The sequence below is a fragment of the Toxorhynchites rutilus genome, chromosome 2 (genome assembly GCF_029784135.1).
Source record: "Toxorhynchites rutilus septentrionalis strain SRP chromosome 2, ASM2978413v1, whole genome shotgun sequence".
Classification (NCBI taxonomy): domain Eukaryota; kingdom Metazoa; phylum Arthropoda; class Insecta; order Diptera; family Culicidae; genus Toxorhynchites; species Toxorhynchites rutilus.
The window spans coordinates 163793348-163813297 of NC_073745.1; the positions used below are offsets into that span (position 1 = coordinate 163793348).

General features: G+C 39.4%; 1 protein-coding gene across 1 annotated transcript; it reads left to right on the forward strand.

Moving 5' to 3' along the window:
• The first annotated feature begins 488 nt into the window (after positions 1–488).
• Positions 489–19393, forward strand: LOC129767254 (transketolase-like protein 2). The gene is made up of 4 exons (XM_055767953.1): positions 489–701; positions 17085–18456; positions 18525–18751; positions 18813–19393. The coding sequence occupies exons 1-4, from the start codon at positions 595–597 to the stop codon at positions 18988–18990; spliced, it is 1884 nt and encodes a 627-aa protein (XP_055623928.1). The 5' UTR covers positions 489–594; the 3' UTR covers positions 18991–19393.
• The last annotated feature ends 557 nt before the right edge of the window (positions 19394–19950 follow it).

Genomic DNA, 19950 nt, shown 5'->3' on the forward strand with positions numbered 1-19950 from the left:
AAAAATTTTTAAAATTAAAAATAATTATTAAAAAATATTGTCATTATCCCTGATGATTACCTCTCACAAATATGAAGCAAAATTTTCACTGTTATTGCACCAATGTTGGACCAACAATTTGTAATTTGTTTGACATATGTGCCTACCATTCTTTTTTTGTAACATGTACCAATGATTAGTAGGGTAGAAAATGACTAGAGAATTGGTAACATGTACCAAAAAATTCGTCATATTTACTAAATTTTCCTCTCAGTGTAGTAGTGTGCATCCATTTACTCGATTCGTTGGCATTTGTTACATGGGTCCTTTCCAAAAGCTACGCATGAATTGTTCATATTTCCATTTATCTGAGTGTAAAATAAAAAGACCACAGTATTCCTATTCCTATCATGTACAAGAAGTTAACCAGAGAAAAAACTAACTATGCACACTGGGTTAAAATGTTTCAATTTAGATGCTACGGTTTTGTATATGTCATACTAGCAATTTGTTCAATGTTTCCAGTCGGCATCCAATCACCGTGGAAGTTGGGAGTTTAGCTTTGCATTATTTGTTATTTTCAAAAGTCAAGTCATTCATTCACTCACTGCAAACATGCCTACTTATCACAAGCCAGAATCGAAAACCATACAGGAGCTGAAGGATATCGCGCATAAGTTGCGTATACATTCCATTACTTCCACTCAGGCTTCGAAATCCGGGTAAGCAAAAACATGAATTTCCCTCCAAGAATTAGGTTATGAATAGCGGCATGGGTTCGTATGTTGGGGACATGTTTCGTGACAGTTCCATGGCATTGAAATAATAATTTGGTTTTTTTGTGTGTCTGATGTAGATTTTGGAATTTATTCTGTAGAGAAAATTATTCTGCTACATCATTGTTATCGTGTTAACGCCGGCTATGAAAGGGTGAGCAAAAAGCAAACATTTTAGAGGTCAGAAAAGGTCGATCGACTTGGTGTTCATGAACTGTGATCTAGTATACTTTTCCAGTCGCGATTAGTAGGGGATGGGTGGTAAAAACGGACACTTTAAGTAAAAGTTGATTTTTATCGTGAATTTCACAAAAAACTAGCTATCTCACCACAAATTGATAGTCTAGGTCTCTTCTTATAATGAAATTTGTCTTTGAGGCAGAAATTTTGAAAAATGAATGTATCCGGCATCTTTGAAGAAATTAGTTTGAGTCGGGAATGACGGACACTTGGCGGGAAAGATGGACACTAACAGAAAATTCAAGTTTATGTACTCGATAAGTTTTGGAGGTCTTCAAATATGCTTAGGTGATGTTAGTGTAGCCTTTTTGTTAGATCATAAAAATGATCTAACAAAAAGGCTACACTAACATCACCTAGAAGGGCTTGTATTTTTTCTCATTTTTTCATGGCTAAAATATGGCTAAAATTTCATGCACTTGCAAACGTAGTGGGCATCTGTTAATAAGAGAACGAGGAGATAATCAAATTGTTTTCTAAACTAAATGTTTGTCTTTTGTCGGTGGAGTGTCCGTATTACCCGACTTGATTAGTATTTTATTTTCGCCAATATTTCTGGAGTAAAAATGAAAAAACTTCACCGCTGATTCGATAAACTAGAAGAGAAGTGATGGTAAAACATTCACGTAACGAAATATACCCCAAAGAATTACTCGATAACAATGAGGACCTAATTTTTTGCTGGCGAAAATTTAAATCGAGCTGATTTTTGTAGATGCCTATTTTTGTTTTTATTTACAATTTGAACTGAAACCCAGTTAGGTGTACACAGTAAGTGTCAAAGGTATTGATACACTGTATTGCAAGTTTGTACATCATTAAAATTTACAATATAAATGTAATTTATCAGTTATACAGCGATGTCCGTCTTTCCCGATTTTCCCCTATTTGTATTGTGCAATCAGAAACATATCTCTTTTTGTTTCAAGGTTGTCAACTGCTAGTAACGTATTTTCATGATCAGTAACAAATTACACGATTTCACAATTGTAGTCGTTTTTCTAAGTATCTGCTTAAATAATATATATTAGATATAATTGAATGAATAATATTGGAAATATTAATATTAGAGATCACAGAAAGATGCTGTCGTGCAGTACGCTCATAAGAGTTAACAAAGCATGTCTACCATAACAAACAACGTGGAATTTTATGCCAACCAATTTTTATTCAACCAATAATAATTTGAATAACCATTCAAATTGTATGGGCATCGCAATTCAGCTATATGTAATTTCAATAATGTATAATCAACGAAAAATGATATTTTAAAACAAAAAAGGATGCTAGAGTCATCCTCTCTTAAAAAGGTTGAAAGTTTCACATTCGTCGTATGGTTGTTGCTCATGTGTATCAATTTCGTTCACGCGTCGAACAAGTTTATATGTTAGAAACTGGGTTTGTGCGAAATGTAAGCGCAAAACTTCCAGCGATGTAAGGTGATATTGCCATTCACCTTAAGGTCATGGTTTGGATTGCAAGCAGTTGGCTTTGTGACTCGAGTGGCTGACTTGATATGCACATTCATTTTATCAGTGCATTACGCATTTGGCTCGAATCTCAAAGGTGTAGTTGTTGAACATAATTGATACGTTACACTCGAGATTATGCTTTGAGATGAACTCTGAATCATAGGCGTAGTGTTGATTTGTTGTATGATAATGGGATGAAAATCTTCCAGAGACAGTCCATTGATTCTTCTGGTCCAAATTGAGTTGCGGTGTGACACTACCGTGTTACGAAAAACTAAATTGGTTTTTTTTTTCTTAAAACTTCTCTTTGCTATGTGTTGGAGCTTGAAATTATCTCTAATGAGTTATTCGACCTCTGTGTCACTGGTCAAACATTGCAATATACTTCAGTTTAAAACGAGAACTGATAACGCACTTGAATATGTGCTCTTTCAAATGACAATCAGGCTGATAATTGCTCGATCGCTCGATGCTATATAGTATGCTGTTAGAAACATACATTAATGGGTAATGTGGTTCGATTTGTTTATAAAGGGAATCAACTACGAAAGATGGGTGAAAAATAATGCACAAATGCTAGGAGAGGAGAAGAAAAGAGTTATCAACTTCGGACAAAACGTATATTAACTCATTAAAGTGCGCTAGACAACGTCCCGTCACCGTAAAGTCAACCTAAACGAATTAAATGTCAAATATCCTCCAACAACGGCAACATCGACATCGGCAAGATAGTTGTTGGTACTTTCGAGAGAATAGTTGGGTACTTTCGTATTAGCGTCACCGGAGCCGAAATACAATAGATAGCAATTTTACTGGCACTCAGATATCTTTTGTATTTTTTTTTTTTTTTATCCAGTTCATTTATTTGTAAGGCTCAATCGCATAAGCTTTGCGGAGCCGCTAATTCAAGGTTTGTTTATACAAAGTTTCAACTAATTTCTATGTTTAGTAGGATTCGACCGAATACTCGCGGTTTACTCGAGGTTAAAAGGGCAACATTTTTGTAGGACGGGTCAGGTTGGGGATATGGATATGAGGTATCGTTGTCTCAACCGAGGGTTGCCGCACGCACTGTAGCATTGTGCATAATGACCAGGGATAGCATCTGGTGTTCGACTAGCTGTCGAGGGTGGGCGACGGTGAGATGGGGGGACAAGACAAACAAACTAATAACGAAAAAGAAAAACACAAAAGCATTAAATACTTATACTAGACCGTTTCACAAACATATAGATCAACTGCATATAGCAGATGTCGCGAGTTCCCAACACGTCTCTAACAGGAACATAGGGTTGTCTTCCTTCAAATTCAAAAGGTACTCTCTGGCTGCGTAATTATCCGTACATTGCCAAACTGCGTGATCGATCTCATCGTAACCGTTTCCACACCGACAGACATTGCTTTGAACAAGATTTATTCTGTGGAGATGCACATCTAGCGAGTAGTGGTTGGACATAAGTCTACTCATTACACGAATGAAGTCACGACTTAAGTCCAAACCTTTGAACCACGCTCTCGAAGAAACCTTTGGAATAATTGAATATAACCACCGCCCAAGAATTCCAGTGTCCCAATCGGTTTGCCAACTCAAGAGGGAACTCTGACGCAGTAATTGGAAAAATTCATCGTATGAAATCTGTCTATCAAACAATTCGCCTTCCTGGACACCCACCTTTGCGAGAGTGTCCGCCTTCTCATTGCCAGGAATTGAGCAATGAGAGGGGACCCAAACAAAGGTTAACTTATAAGATCTTTCGATCAGTGCACTCATCTGCTGTCTCACTTTTGTGAGGAAATAAGATGGGTGCCTACTAGTTTTCATCGACTGGAGAGCCTCAAGCGAACTGAGACTATCCGAGAAAATGAAGTAATGGTCTGCAGGCTTGTTGGAGATCATCCCCAATGCAAAGTCGATTGCTGCCAGCTCAGCAACATAAACGGAACAAGGTTCCTGCAGTTTACGGAAGGCGCTTGAATTTTCATTGAAAACACCGAAGCCAGTGGATCCATTGAGGCGAGACCCATCAGTGAAGTATCTTTTCATGCAATTGACTTTTTGGTACTTTCGGTTAAAAATACGGGGAATGAAAGTTGGTCGAAGCTGATCTGAAATCCCAAGTATTGCTTGTTTCATCGACAGATCGTATTCAATTGAGGAACTGCTGATGGTGAAGTGAGCACGGTCTGGAGTAAACGATGGAAGACAAATATCTGATGAAATATAGTGATGATAAATTCTCATAAACCGAGATTGTATATTTAGATGAAGCATTTTATCAAAGTTTTCAATCACAAGTGTGTTCGTGATACCGCATTTCACCAGTATTCTGAGAGAAAGTTCCCAGAATCGGTTCTGTAGAGGAGTTACTCCTGCCAGAACCTCGAGACTCATGTTATGCGTTGAGTGCATACAGCCGAGAGCTATACGCAGACAATGATATTGAATTCGTTCCAATTTTAGAAGGTGACTTTTAGCTGCTGAGAGAAAGCAGAAAGAGCCATACTCCAGAATAGATAGAATAGTTGTTTTATAAAGCGTTATGAGATCTCCCGGATGAGCTCCCCACGACGTGCCGCAAATCGAGCGGAGAAAGTTGACTCTTTTTTGACATTTTTGCTTCAAATACGTAATGTGGGTATTCCAAGTGCATTTTGAATCAAACCAGACACCAAGGTACTTGAAGGTCAATGATTGGGTAATGTTTCTCCCCAAAAGCTTAAGTTGCAATTGGGCTGGGGACCGCTTTCGAGTAAACTCTACCAGTTCTGTTTTCTGCGGCGAGAATTCTATCCCTAAGTTCCTTGCCCAAGAAGACAAGTTATCTAGGGAATTTTGCAATGGTCTTTGCAAGTTTTCGGCATGGGGACCTCTGACGGAAACCACACCATCATCTGCAAGTTGTCTTAGCGTGCATTGTTCTGCCAAACAACTGTCAATATCTTTCACATAAAAATTATAAAGAAGGGGGCTGAGACATGAGCCTTGGGGTAGACCCATATAACTATTTCTGGAAGTTGTCAGCTGTCCAAGGGTGAAGTTCATTTGCTTTTCTGACAACAAATTGTACAAGAAGTTATTCAAAATTCCAGGAAGTCCACATCTGTTCAGATTGTCTGACAGAATTTCTATGGAAACTGAATCAAAAGATCCCTTTATATCCAAGAATACTGAAGCCAGTTGCTCCTTGTGCGCAAAGGCCAGTTGAATATCTGTAGAAAGCAACGCTAGACAATCGTTTGTTCCTTTGCTCTTGCGAAACCCAAATTGTGTACTTGATAGCAAATTATTTGTCTCGATCCATTGATCGAGTCTTCGAAGGATCATTTTCTCCAGCAATTTTCTAATGCACGAGAGCATAGCAATCGGACGGTATGAGTTATGGTCAGACGCTGGTTTGCCAGGCTTTTGAATTGCTATCACTTTGACCTGTCTCCATTCGGGTGGCACAATATTGTTTTCTAGTAGAGTATTGAATAAGTCTAGCAAGCGTCTTTTCGCGATATCGGGAAGATTTTTTAGAAGCACGAATTTAATCATATCGCTTCCGGGTGAAGAGTTGTTCGATGAAAGAAGAGCCATAGAAAATTCCAGCATTGAGAATGGTCTGTCCAGAGGTCCACCGCTTAGAGACGTTTCTCGAAGAATATGTTGGGCTGGAACTGAGTCTGGACAGACCTTTTTAGCGAAATCGAATATCCATCGGTTGGAGTATTCTTCACTCTCGTTGGTAGATGAGCGGTTACGCATGTTGCGAGCTACCCTCCACAAGGTGCGTATTGAGGTTTCACGAGAAAGACCTTCGATGAAATTGCGCCAGTAACCGCGTTTTTTTGCTTTAACTAATTGTTTCAGCTGTATTTCAAGCTTTGAATATTCCTCGAAGTGTGTGGATGTTCCATGTCTGCGAAAAGCTTTGAAAGCATCAGATTTTTTCAAATACAATTTTGTGCATTCATCGTCCCAGCCAGGAGTGGCTGGTTTTCTTTTAAATGAAGCACTTGGAACTTTTCTTTTTTGTGCTTCCAGTGAGCTTTTATACAATAAATCGACGAAGAATCGATATTCTTCCAATGGTGGAAGTATATCTATTGATTCGACACCGATTGTTACCGCCGTTGCAAATTTTTGCCAGTCGATGTTCCTTGTTAGATCAAATGGAACTCGAGATGGTTCAGTAGATTGCGGGCTACACTTGATTGATATATTGATTGGCAAGTGATCGCTACCATGGGGATCATTGATGACCTTCCACTGACAATCTAATGATAGCGAGTTTGAGCACAAAGATAGATCGAGTCGGCTTTCCCGAGCCGGAGGTTTTGCAATTCGTGTCACTTCACCAGTGTTCAAGATAGTCAAGTTGAAATCGTCACATAAATCGTAAAAAATAGCCGCCCTAGCGTCATCATAAAGATCGCCCCACCCAGTACCATGGGAGTTCATGTCACCCAAAATTAGAACTGGGGTTGAGAGAATCGAAATTAGATTCCAAAGTTGACTACGGCTAATGGAAGTATTCGGGGGAACGTATACTGAAGCTATGCAGAGTTCTTTATTCTTTGCAGTTATTTGACAAGCGACGATTTCGACGTCTGATAGAGCTGGGAGAGGAATTTTATAGAAAGAGTAGCACGTTTTGATCCCTAAAAGTACTCCTCCATAGGAATCATCTCTATCCAGGCGAATAATATTAAAATCGTGGAAGTTGAGTTCTGTGTCAGAAGAAAGCCATGTTTCGGAAAGAGCGAATATATCACAATCATAATTTTGAAGTAAAAATTTGAACGAGTCTAGTTTAGGCACTAGACTACGGCAGTTCCATTGTAGCACATTGATCATATCTTCTACTACGTTAGATGAATTATCCATCGAAAGATATGATTGATGCAAGGAGGGGCCATGAAGCAGTCAATTGCTTAAGATAAGACTTTAAAGATGGAAGCAAGGCAGAAATAAGGCTTCTGAGGGGGTCTTGAATTTTGAACGTGTTTAGTATGAAATCCACAATGTCCGAAAAAGCTATCAATCCTCGATTAGACGCGAATTTTCTACGAGAAGATCGAGGAGCAGCGTTTTTATTTCTCTCTTCTCTGGGTAATGACGTAAAATCCTTGCTGCAACCAGGAACTGGCTGAGAAGGAGCCTTCGGATTCTTTTTTTGCTACTATTACCCTTGGAATTAGACAATCTTCCGAGGGTCATTTTAGCTTTCTTACGGTGCACCATTGGTGAAGAGAGCTTTCTTTTTGATGATTCATCCTTTATTGAAGATTCTGGTGCAGCCGAAGTATGACCCTCATCAGAATCAGAATCCGATTCTTGAGATGACAAAACCGAAAATTGGTTTTCATTTTGAGCGGCTGATGCGGTCTTTAGCATTTCAGCATAAGTCCGCTTGGAGCGTCCAGCGATAGAACGCGTCACTTTATCGGAGTGCTGTTTGTACCTTGGGCACTCTTGTAGAGGGTGAGGATTCTCGCCACAGTGAATACATTTTTCCACTGTTTGAGTGCAAGAATCCTCACTATGTTTATCGCCACATTTGCCGCAACGAAATTTGTTGCCGCAGTGGCTAACCGAGTGTCCCAACTTTTTACATTTGGTACAATTATAAACCCGCGGTACAAACAGGCGCACTGGGAAAAAAAACATTTTCTACTTTCACATAGTTTGGGAAAACAGAACCTGCGAAAGTAACTCGAAAAGAGTGCGAGGGCTTATAAACTTTTTTATTTTCTTCCAAAGATGCTGAATGCAGATTTCTAACATCCAGGATCTTTACAAGATCTCCAATCATCGAGTTTTTGAAGGAACCCGACGCTTGTTTTAGTTCATCGACACTCAGACTCGCGTCGGTTACTACGCCTTCTATCTCCACTTCTCGAGAAGGGATGTAGATGTGATACTCCCTGTTAAAAACTTCGTGGTCAACAATCTTGTTGGCCACATCAAAAGTCGGTGCTTCTACACGCAGTTTGTCCGGTCTCTCTTTATGTATCGAGACGCCCTTATAATTACGCAGCAAATCTCTTGAAATATCAAGAGTTCTCAAAGCTTTTTCCTTGGGCCGAAAGAAAACAACCCATGGTGCCTTCGAGGACTGTTGATAATAACGCGTCCGCGCAACATTGGCATCAGCAGATGTCATAACGGTTGCGCAGACGGTGCGGAGGGGGAAAAAAACTTTCCAGCTTCGATATTGTAGCGGAGGACGGACAATGTGTGTCCGTCTCTTGCAAATAATCGACGAGGAATGATCTTTTGTATTGTTGCTGCCTTGTTGTTTGTGTTGTTTTGTCCGGTTACCTACCTTTTCTACAATTAGTTTCATGGATATGGTTTGAGTTACAACCAAAATTTCAAAGCTGAATTTTTGCACTGAAATATAAATGTTATATTTCAAAGCAAAACTTAACCGGGCAAACGTATACCGTAAATCTAACTAAAGGATCGTCTCCTATGTTTCAAACTAACCGGGTAATCGATGGAACACAGGTTTGTTTGCGAAAGGCCGCCGCTTCCGATGTGCAATGTTTTTCTAACGAAAAGCTTAACGTGAGTCCCGAGGGACCGATAAGGGGCTCAACGAGTTGTTTTTCCAAATGGTCTTTCTCAAGTCCGAGAGTTTTGTTTAGTTTCCCAAATTGGCCTTTTTAACCCTCCTGTACTCGCGTGCAAAATCATAACTTGTAGACTCGCGCACGGTGTCACAGACCGAAAATTGAACTTCTCTGTAATGTTCTTCTTCTTCTTATATGGCACTAACGTTCCTAGAGGAACTCGAATAGTTAATATATGGATCCGTTCAATCCAGTTACAAAAGGGACTGAAATTAAATAAGAATAGTCCGGTAATGATCTTATGCATTATATTCAATAAATATTCCACACCACTAACATTAATTTATACATTTAATTCAACAATATTCTAGAATATGAAAAAATGCACTTGTCCAAAAAAAGACGGGTGGGTAATGTCGGGGACATAACCGGAGTGACGTAGGACTATACAAAGGGGACAGCTTTTGTTAAATATATATTTTAAATATATTGTTTTATTTTCTTCTCCTACGTGAATACCTACCTATCAACCTGAAAAATGGATTAGTTTACTGTTTACTGTTTATGAATATGTTGATGGTTCTGAAAAGAACCTTTGGTGTTGTGTTTTTGTTATCACTCGATATTCCCATCTTGTTCGGTTAAACCTTCCTGTTTAGCTATTGCGTTTGCCACTCGCCACAGCTTTCACAGTTGGAAAATTTCTTCCCATCCAGCTTGTGACATGTTGTTCAGTAAATTACATTTGATGCGACGTGCCGGAGAAACACTTTGCCACTCACTGAAACTAATTGTTGCCTTGATGTGCGCCGAACCGAAGCTGCTCTGTTCTTGATGCGGGTTTTCTGATTGTCGTGAGCAGCTTTGCAAGCCAACTCGAGCACTCCGACGGCCGAAACTCTATAATCGCTGTTAGGTATACTGGTGCTCCGGCACCAATCCGTTCGGCCTAGTTACCCTTGTCGAGCAATCAGTGAATGCGACCAACAGGGAACTGGAGACTTGCACGGTTCGAGTGAGACTTTGCCTTTCCCTTAACTTGTCCTCCTTTGTTACGTCCACGATGCCGATGCCGTACAACCACACGGGTTTACGGTTTGAAAGAAAATAAGATATTTTTTTGGGGTCCGCGTGTTTTATACTCTAGCGGTACACACTCACAGGATAGAGACAAATCGGCAGACTCAGCCAGAGGGGCGAGTCCAACGAGACGAACGAATGAGCGTTAAAAGGGAGCGATGGCAAAAAAATACATTCATTACGATTTGTTCGCTCGTTGGATTCACATGCAGGCTAAAAAGGGTCCTTTTCAGGATCACAAAATTATCTTCAATCTAAAGAGTTTATTGTTTTGTTATCACTCGATATCCCCATCTTGTTCGGCTAAACCTTGCTGTTTAGCGGTTGCATTTGCCACTCGCCACAGCTTTCACAGTTGGAAAATTTCTTCCCATCCAGCTTGTGACATATTTTACAGTAAATTACATTCAATGGCACGTCGCATTACCACCACTCAGTATCGGATTGGAGGTAATTTTAACCTGTAATTGAACATTTGCGATGACAGTGGTACAGTGTCGACCTTCAATGTGGGGTCATAATTTGGACCCCGAACTCTATGTTTACAAAAATGTCCAACTAAATATGTCGCATTACTGGTCCGACCAATTAGCTAAATGTCGAGATAAGTGAAAATTACTGTACTTTCAATCTAGAAGCAATTTAAGAATTGGTGAAAATCAATAAGCTCAGAACAACTGCCAAATTCACGTACTCATCATATCCTGGCAAACAAATTATGAAAAAATCAATTTGTGTTATATTATTATTTTGGATATTGTTTTAGAAAGCATTGAACTGTATTTCCTAAACTCTTTTTTGGAAGGTTTAATGGCCCTGAAAAGCGCCTTGTTTTATGGAATGGTTCAAATTTAGAAAACTTAGTACTCGTGGTTTTGAAAAAAACCATTTCGAACGACCTCGATGCCGCCTTGTTCTGGATTTGCCACCAAAGCAGTGTGTATAAAGAACAAACTTTTTTCTTCTGCTACCTGATGCCGTTTTGCGATTGCGTTTGCCACTCGCCACTCGCTGCAACTGCCTGTTGTCTTGATGTCCACCGAACCGAATGTGTTCTGTTCCGAATGCGGGTTTTCTTATCGTCGCGAGCAGCTTTACCAGCTAACTCAATCACTTCGGCGGCCGAAACTATATAACGCCGGCTAGGTGGACTGGTGCACTGGTACTAACGCGCTCGGCCTAGCTACCCTTGCGGGGAACTCCAGATCAACACGGTTCGAGCCGGATTTTGCCTTTCCCTTCACTTTTCCTCCTTTACCATGTCCAGACATGGCTGCTTGGGTTGGTTTGTTGATGTGTTGTGATGCGAACCGATGTGGTGTACGGTTTGAATGAGAATGATCGTTACGGCAGCGGAGCGGGGATTTTTAAGCTGACTGGCTGGCTCGAGAATTACGCATGTGTGAGACTGCGACCAATGTTTCGTTCATTTTTTTCTTTTTCCTTTCCAATCGTGGTTCATTCTATTTCGCTGTTGCTCTGGTTGCCCGTTTTGGTCGGTCGGATTTGAGGAGCACAAAATGGACCAATCAAAAATGGGCACATAGTGCATTTTGACAATGCTTGATATTTCACAATTATTCAATTATTTATCTCAAGAAAAATGAAATGTTATTCGTTATGATAGATGCGTAGATATATTTCCTATCAATTGATGCAAAAACCTTTGCGATCTATTGAGAAATGCTCGAGTTATAAGCGTTCCAAATCTTGCATTTTTTCCTACTTGTTCAGTGCCTAGATTTCCATTTCACCCCCTATATCTTCCGGTTAGACGTAGTCCTACGTCAAAAGTTAATCATATACTCGCGTCGGTGTGTCAGACCGAAAGCAGGGGATAGTAACTTCAAGCAAAAAAGTGGGACCAATTCGAGATTGCTTTTATGTAAACAGTGAACTTTTTTTACACTCTAAAAATTGCACCGACTTGCACTGACAACTGAATGATATTGTCAATTTGTGCGAGATGCCTCAAAACAGCTGGGAATAAATATTGTTTATATACAGTAAGTTACATTTAATGCGACGTTTAGATAATTGGACAGACCTGTAATGTGACACGTTTAATTGGACATTTTTATCTCTTATTGGACATTTTTGTAAACATCGAGTTCGGGGCCCAAATTATGGCACCATATTAAAGTTGCCACCAGACGTCCACTCATATCGCCATATTCAATTACAGGCCAAAATCGCTTCCAAAGCGACACTGAGTGGTGCCTCGGCATGTAGAATTAAATTTAAATTACTGTATTATATTGTTATTTATGTTCGCATCATAAGCAACGAACACACATTTATTTTTCACTTGCAACAGTATTCCCGATGATTGGATGGATGAATATACGGCTTATACAAGTATCTAGTACGACTATTGTCATGCGTATATACGATTTACTACAGAGTACAAAAAAAAACGAATAGCGGAAAACGTGTCGATAATTATAATAATTATTATAGATTTTTGTAAGTACGTGTATGTTTGGAATATTACGTTAAAAATTATTTTTAAGTCCGAATATTTCCGGTTTCAAGAGAAGTGATAGTTAAAGTTGCTATTTTTTATTTTTAACTTTTAATAACGAAACAACTTCGTCATTCAATTGCACTTAACTCAAAACTGTAAACATGAGATTATGAACTTGACAAACCAAGCTGCCAAGTATGCCAACCCAGCAAACATTAAATCGTATAACTATAGTATATAGAGCATCGAATATCTGATATTTTGGGTGGTATATGATGCGCCCAAATAGCATATGCAGTAAGTTACCTCTAATCCTCGACATACCGAGGCATTACTCAGTGTCGCATTAGACGTGATTGACCTGTAATTGGACATTCACGATGATAGTGGTACAATGTCGACGTCTGGTGGCGACTTTCAATCTGGGGCCATACTTTGGGTCCCAAACTTGTTGATGTTTGATGTTTACAAAAATATCCAATTAGAGATGAAAATGTACAATTATTTGTATCCCGTTACAGGTCTGTACAATAACCTAAATGACGAATTAGAGGTAACTTACTGTATATGCAAGGTTATTATGCAATACCTAATACCATAATAAGTCTGTTGCCATACGAATATACGATTCATCACTGCCATAAAAAATGGCGGAAAATATTAAAGTAAAATGTTCAGTCCGAGGTATCACCATTTTTGTATATATATAGAACTTCTATAAACATTTATGTTTGTACAAATAGGAATCAATCAATTGATTTTTAGGGATATAAATGTTTGATATGAGTGGTGGCGACGGTTATAAAATTGCTCCGATTGGATTTGAACTCCGGTTGTTTGGATTATCAAGCCGCAGCTATCTCGTACGGCTATCTGAAATATGATTCTAGGGTAATTAAAGCTCTTACATATGATACGAAAGTGTTGCAATCGGATACGTCATACGTCATTGTTTATTGTGCTTTAGTGGAAATATCGCAAAATTTATATAGAAATGGTTAAATAAAGTTCAGTACTACATGTTTCAAGTAATCAAATAACATGAAGTAAAAAATTTCATTCATATTTTAACAATTTAAAACTGCCATCGGGCCTGCCCAGCAAACATTAAATCGTAAAAAAAATCGAGGGGTTGTATCCAAGACACGACCGCTTAGAACGTAGGACTACGCAATCTTTTTTCTTTTGAAATTTGATGGTTTACATTTCGAATATTTGCAACTACGTCGAAATTTCATAAAAAGGTTTAATGGCTTGCGTAGTTTTGTAGAATCATTTCGAGAAGCAACGATCCTTTTTTGCCTTTGCGAGAACAATGCACTAATTGCTCATATGTCGCAATTTGTTTCTTTATATCAATGCACGCATTGCACTGAATATTAACGAGAGGCATCTTCCGTGCATCGCCATCAAAGACGAATGAACTCTCTGAGTTCCAAGTCTTTATAATTCAAAAGAAGAAGAAGTGCATCGACTTTCAATAAACATCAAACACGCGTCTAACAGATGCACACAGTTGCAATGCTAAAAATGAAACATCGCGAGAATGACCGTTTATGAAAAATCGTTTCTCGACTCTCGGTCAATACCGTCAACAAAGCTAGGAGGACAGAACCGATGCGCACGAGACCAAATACGAATGGCAACTAAAAGTATCGAAGGTGTGCAATTAACATGTACAGGAAATGAACAAGTTCTAAGTTTCGCGCAACGAAAACAAGCAACACACACACACACACACCAAACACTGATGTTTAGAAGCGATCTATAATCTTTTGCACTATTCCCTTTTTTCGCCTGCTTTGCCATGACTCGGATGGTTGTGTTAATTGCAATGCTAGATGCACTTCAAGTGAAATATTCGCTAGCGTTCACAGCTCGAGAAACATAAAACACAAAACGAGCAGAATAAGTGACCTTTGTTGTTTCGGGCACAGAAAGATTCTGAGAATTTTGCAATGAGAAGCAATACTTATACGCTAGCGACAGCTTACTTACTATGCAAGGGTGGAGTTTACTTCGCAAATATTCCCCTTCGTTATTTCTATTCTAGCGGCTGCATAAGTTATCCGTTATTGACAGCTCTGTTCGGGAAAGCACACAAATGGACAGAACAAATGTATGGGAAAATGGAAATGCTTCCAATTTTCATCAATTTAAACCAAATACAGACTATGAGATTGTAATGTATAGCATATCAAACAAATCTTAGAAAATTTCCAATTCGATTGGTATGCAAATCGTTTAAATCCGTTCGTAGCAAAAATAGTTATTAACGTTAACTTTATCTCATAAAAACAAGACCTGTTTTCTTATTTGGCACCCTTAATGTAAGACGTAGTCCTACGTCAAAAATATAAAATTGGAGGCGATATACATACATCCAAGACACATTACTTGTATGATGTGTATAACTGGCATTTAAAAATGTGCTTAACTCCAGTTTTGTTGACAACTTTTATGCATTCAATTAAATCGTACGATAAACCATATATAAACATAAACATTCCCACCTTTCATCCTTCATTGAACACCTCGTAGTAGAAATCTGTCAGTATGCATACACTCTCCTACGAAACATAGTGGAAAAAAATATATTCGTCGATGTAAACAAGCGGTGAAAAAGGAGACACTTTTCGACGAGTGATTTGTATGAAGTTCCACTGCCGTGCCGAAAGTGTAAAAAAAGTGACACACGTCCCCTTCTTATCAACACATGCGATACGCTAAACGATGACGAACGACGAATAACGAAGCTAGAGAGAATCGCAAAGTCGTAGTGTTGATATTTTCTGAGAAACGAACGAATTATTGATTTCTCGGTCTGACAGACCAATGCGCGAGTATAAAGGCGCGTCCACATTATGCCGAATGATGCCGATCGGCCTGTACAAGGCGGCATATTCGGTTCGTTATGTAATGTGGACGCCTCATCGGGTGCACGAAGCCGAAGTCCCATCGGATGCACGAAGTCGTCACGAACACACGAAGCACAACGCTAATTTACTTGGTTCGACTTTCTCGAACCGGACCCACTTGTTTCGGGTTGGGTTCGGTTTTATTCGAGTCGGTTTTCGGCACGTCGGCAAGCCTGGGCGATACGTCCACATTTAGTCGGCTTTACCGGGCGGCCAAGGCCGATTGGCGTAATTTGGACGCGTCTTAAGAGTGTTAAAGATTTTTTTATTCTTTATTTGAGAGGCTTGGCTGATTCGTCTCTTTACCGACGACATTGCCGCAGGTAGTGATGTCTAAATTTTTCATTTAATCGATTATCGATTAATCGTTGGGGCACTTTTCAATATTCGATTCATTCGAATAATTGTCTTTCAATATTCGATTAATCGAGCGAATATTTATTTCTTGTAATAATCACGTATCACGTTGTTTTTCTGGCCACGTGGTCTATCCGGTTGTCGATGTTACATGGTTGGATAAAAAAAAATATATTGCCTAATTCTTAACCTAGAAATGCATTAACCTTGAGAAAGATTCTTTTTTTCATTAATCGCGATTACAGTGACAATTATTCGATGTATTTATATTTTGATTTTAAATTATTGGATACAAAATTACTCGATTATGGTTTCAGATATTCGATTATTTGAATTAATCGAACGATTAACCGACGTCTCTAGCCGCAAGGTTTCGTTGAGATCAAATCATTGTACATATAATTATTACATAAAAGTTAGACTTCAAGTGACACAAAAATGAAACACGTATGAAACCAGATTCAAAACATAAATTGACCAAAAAGCTTGCTATTTGCTTGCTATACCAGATGGCAAGGATGTCCTCGGACCATGGCTCCAGGACAGCGGAGAGGAAGCTGTGCCGTTGAAGATGCCGGAATGTTCTTATTCACCTTCATCGTGGAGGGGAAGGAACGAGGATCTTCTTGACTGATCCATTGTCCAGATACCAAATGTTGAAAAATAGTCCGGCAGAAAGCAGAGGTCTAAGGACACTGCGTTCGATAAGCCTTGCAACCCAGAAAGTTCATCTCCGCATTCAAAAAGAGTGGAAATAGAGAGTATTCCCTTTCGAGCGCTAACTCGAAAATATTATAGACATTAGCTAACTCCGTGTTTTATTCATGTTACTATGAAGAATATTCTGGAAAAGTTAATTACTCAATGGAACATAAGAGAGATTTGACAAAATGTGGGAGATGTACAGCTTCTTACTCGGTAGTTCTCCCCGGCAATAATCCTGCTTCAAGCGACACTTGTTACGAATGCTACCTTCCCTTGGAAGACGATGAGCCCAGAAAGAGGGAAGCTTTAATTTCCTTTCTTACAGTTCAGCGAGTAAGCAGCTTCCGTCGTAGTTCGGGAATTATGCCACACGGCAGGTATACTCAAATGATGGCCACCCCCGAACCAATGCAAGCCAGAAAATCGATCTTTTTCGTTAAATTTTCTCGAAATATTCTCAAAAGTATGAAAAATATATCAATACAAAACCCGATTTGAACACGTTTTCATCGAATTATTTCTTCCGCAGACATCCAACGTCATGTGCATCTGTCGCCGAAATTATGTCGGTTTTATTCTTCAATACAATGCGCTACAAGATCTCCGCTCCACGTGATCCATCATCGGATCGATTGATTCTGTCCAAAGGACACGCCGCGCCAATTCTGTATGCCGCATGGGCCGAGGCTGGCCTTTTCCCAATAAGTGATCTTTCGAATCTGCGAAAGATTGATTCCGACCTCGAAGGTCATCCAACTCCGAGATTGAATTTCATCGATGTTGGAACTGGTTCGCTCGGCCAAGGTGTAGCAGTTGCCTGTGGGATGGCATATGTTGGCAAAAACATCGATAAAGCTGATTACCGAACATACGTGGTGGTCGGTGATGGTGAATCAGCTGAAGGTTCCATCTGGGAATCGTTGCATTTTGCTGGTCACTACAAACTGGATAACTTGTGTGTAATCTTCGACGTGAACCGATTGGGACAATCAGAACCCACATCATTACAACATCACATGGAAGTGTACCGTAAGCGATTGGATGCTTTCGGCTTCAATGCAATTGTTGTCGACGGTCACAATGTGGAAGAATTGTGCAAAGCATTCTATGAAGCTTCGATCACCAAGGATCGTCCAACGGCAATTGTTGCCAAGACTTTCAAGGGCAAAGATTTCCCTAACATTGAGGATTTGGAAAATTGGCACGGAAAGCCGCTAGGAGAGAATGCAGCTGGTGTGATTGAGCATTTGCAGTCCATCATCCGTAATAATGGGCCAGTACAAATGAGTCCTCCATCTCCGCTTAAAGAAAGTGCCAAGAAAGTAGATATTAGCAATATCCAGTTGGCAACACCGCCTGCATACAAACTAGGAGAATCTGTCGCCACCCGTCTGGCCTATGGAACCGCTTTGGCCAAGATTGCAATGAATAACGATCGCGTTATTGCATTAGACGGCGATACGAAGAACTCCACATACTCTGACAAGTTACGCAAAGCATTCCCAGATCGTTTCATCGAGTGCTTCATCGCAGAGCAGAACTTAGTTGGTGTTGCTGTTGGAGCAGCCTGTCGTGACCGCACTGTTGCCTTTGTTTCTACTTTCGCTACATTTTTCTCTCGAGCATTTGATCAGATCCGCATGGGAGCCATTTCGCGGACAAATGTGAACTTTGTGGGCTCACATTGTGGAGTGAGCATCGGTGAGGATGGACCCAGCCAGATGGGCTTGGAGGACATTGCAATGTTCAGAGCCATTCCTGGAAGTACTGTGTTCTATCCTTCGGATGCAGTCAGCACGGAACGTGCTGTCGAACTGGCTGCCAACACTAAGGGCGTATGTTTTATCCGTACATCCAGACCAAACACTGCTGTAATTTACGACAACAACACACCGTTCCAAGTGAGTGTTTGTTATTTTATAACATGTTTGATAATCTCCGGAATGTAACAAATTTATTATTATTCTAGATTGGCAAAGCTAAAATTGTGAAACAAAGTGCAAATGACACCGTTTTGTTGATTGGCGCCGGTATAACTCTTTATGAAGCACTCAACGCAGCAGCCGAGCTTGAGAAGATCAGTGTTTACGCGCGTGTATTGGATCCGTTTACTGTGAAACCAATTGATACTGTAGCCATCGTACAGAATGCCATTCAATGTGGTGGACGTATTGTTGTTATCGAAGATCATTACAAGTATGGTTAAACAGACAAGCGACTAAATTTTAATGTATTAAAAAATTATTTTCCTATCCAGGCAAGGTGGACTCGGCGAAGCTGTTCTTTCCGCTGTCGCAGAGCAGCGAAACATTGTTGTGAAACACTTGGGTGTTGAGCAGATTCCCCGCTCTGGACCACCATCTGTTCTCATCGATATGTTCGGTCTGTCTGCTAGATGCATTATAGCTGCAGTGAATGATATTCTAAAATTGTAGAAAGTTTACAATTTTGCAACCTTATCGGAAATCGAAAATCAGAAAACGGTACATTCCCTCTGAAATTCCCAGCGTCGTTCAAAACGTTTAAAAATTATTGATCCACTGTTAAGTCACGAATAACCTTTAAGGTAAAAGTGACTATAAATAAACATAACATTCTATGGTTGAAACATTCTGATAACATATTTTTTACAAAACTTTTTCATGTTTAAATTTTCTGTTAGTAATTTGGTTGATATACCATGGGTCTTTTGCCGTTCTTTTGATATGGATTCATTCTCATTGCATCTTACAATTCATTGCATTCAAAAAAGGCATTTTTTTATTGTTCCATAGGGTACTGGTACGTTCGCTTGTTGAGTTTTTTCGTTTGCTTCAATCAATAAACTGCTACAATTGAGTTAATGTATGTTTTACTATATCCGAAATTGCCTCTTGGATCTTTTAAATATTATTGTTTCTCATAAGGCGAGATAGCATGGTGATTTGTCTCTAATTGGACATACCGAGGCACCACTCAGTGTCCATTAGGAGACTCGATAGTGACCTGTAATTGGACATATCGACAAACACAACATAATGTGAAAAACAAGTTAAAATAGGAATATCATCGAAAATATAATAAATAATACTTAAAAAAGTGTGCAAAATGCATCATCTAGTAAAATGGTTGAAAACACTCCTAAAAATTTATCGTGTTGTAGAAACGGTTGTGTAACATTTACCCGAAACACGTTTATCTGAAGCACATTACCCGAATGTAACAAATTCCCGGATGCAACATTTACCCGAATAAAAAAAGGAAAAATTTCGCCAATTCAGCTTATGAGTTTTGTCGAGTCTCTTGATAATAAATAAGGTTTATTTAATACAATATGAGAGAGCAACAAAAACAACAGCAACAGCAAAATGAAAAACTGCGATGAGGAAATTCGAAAATGATGCGAGATATTTAGC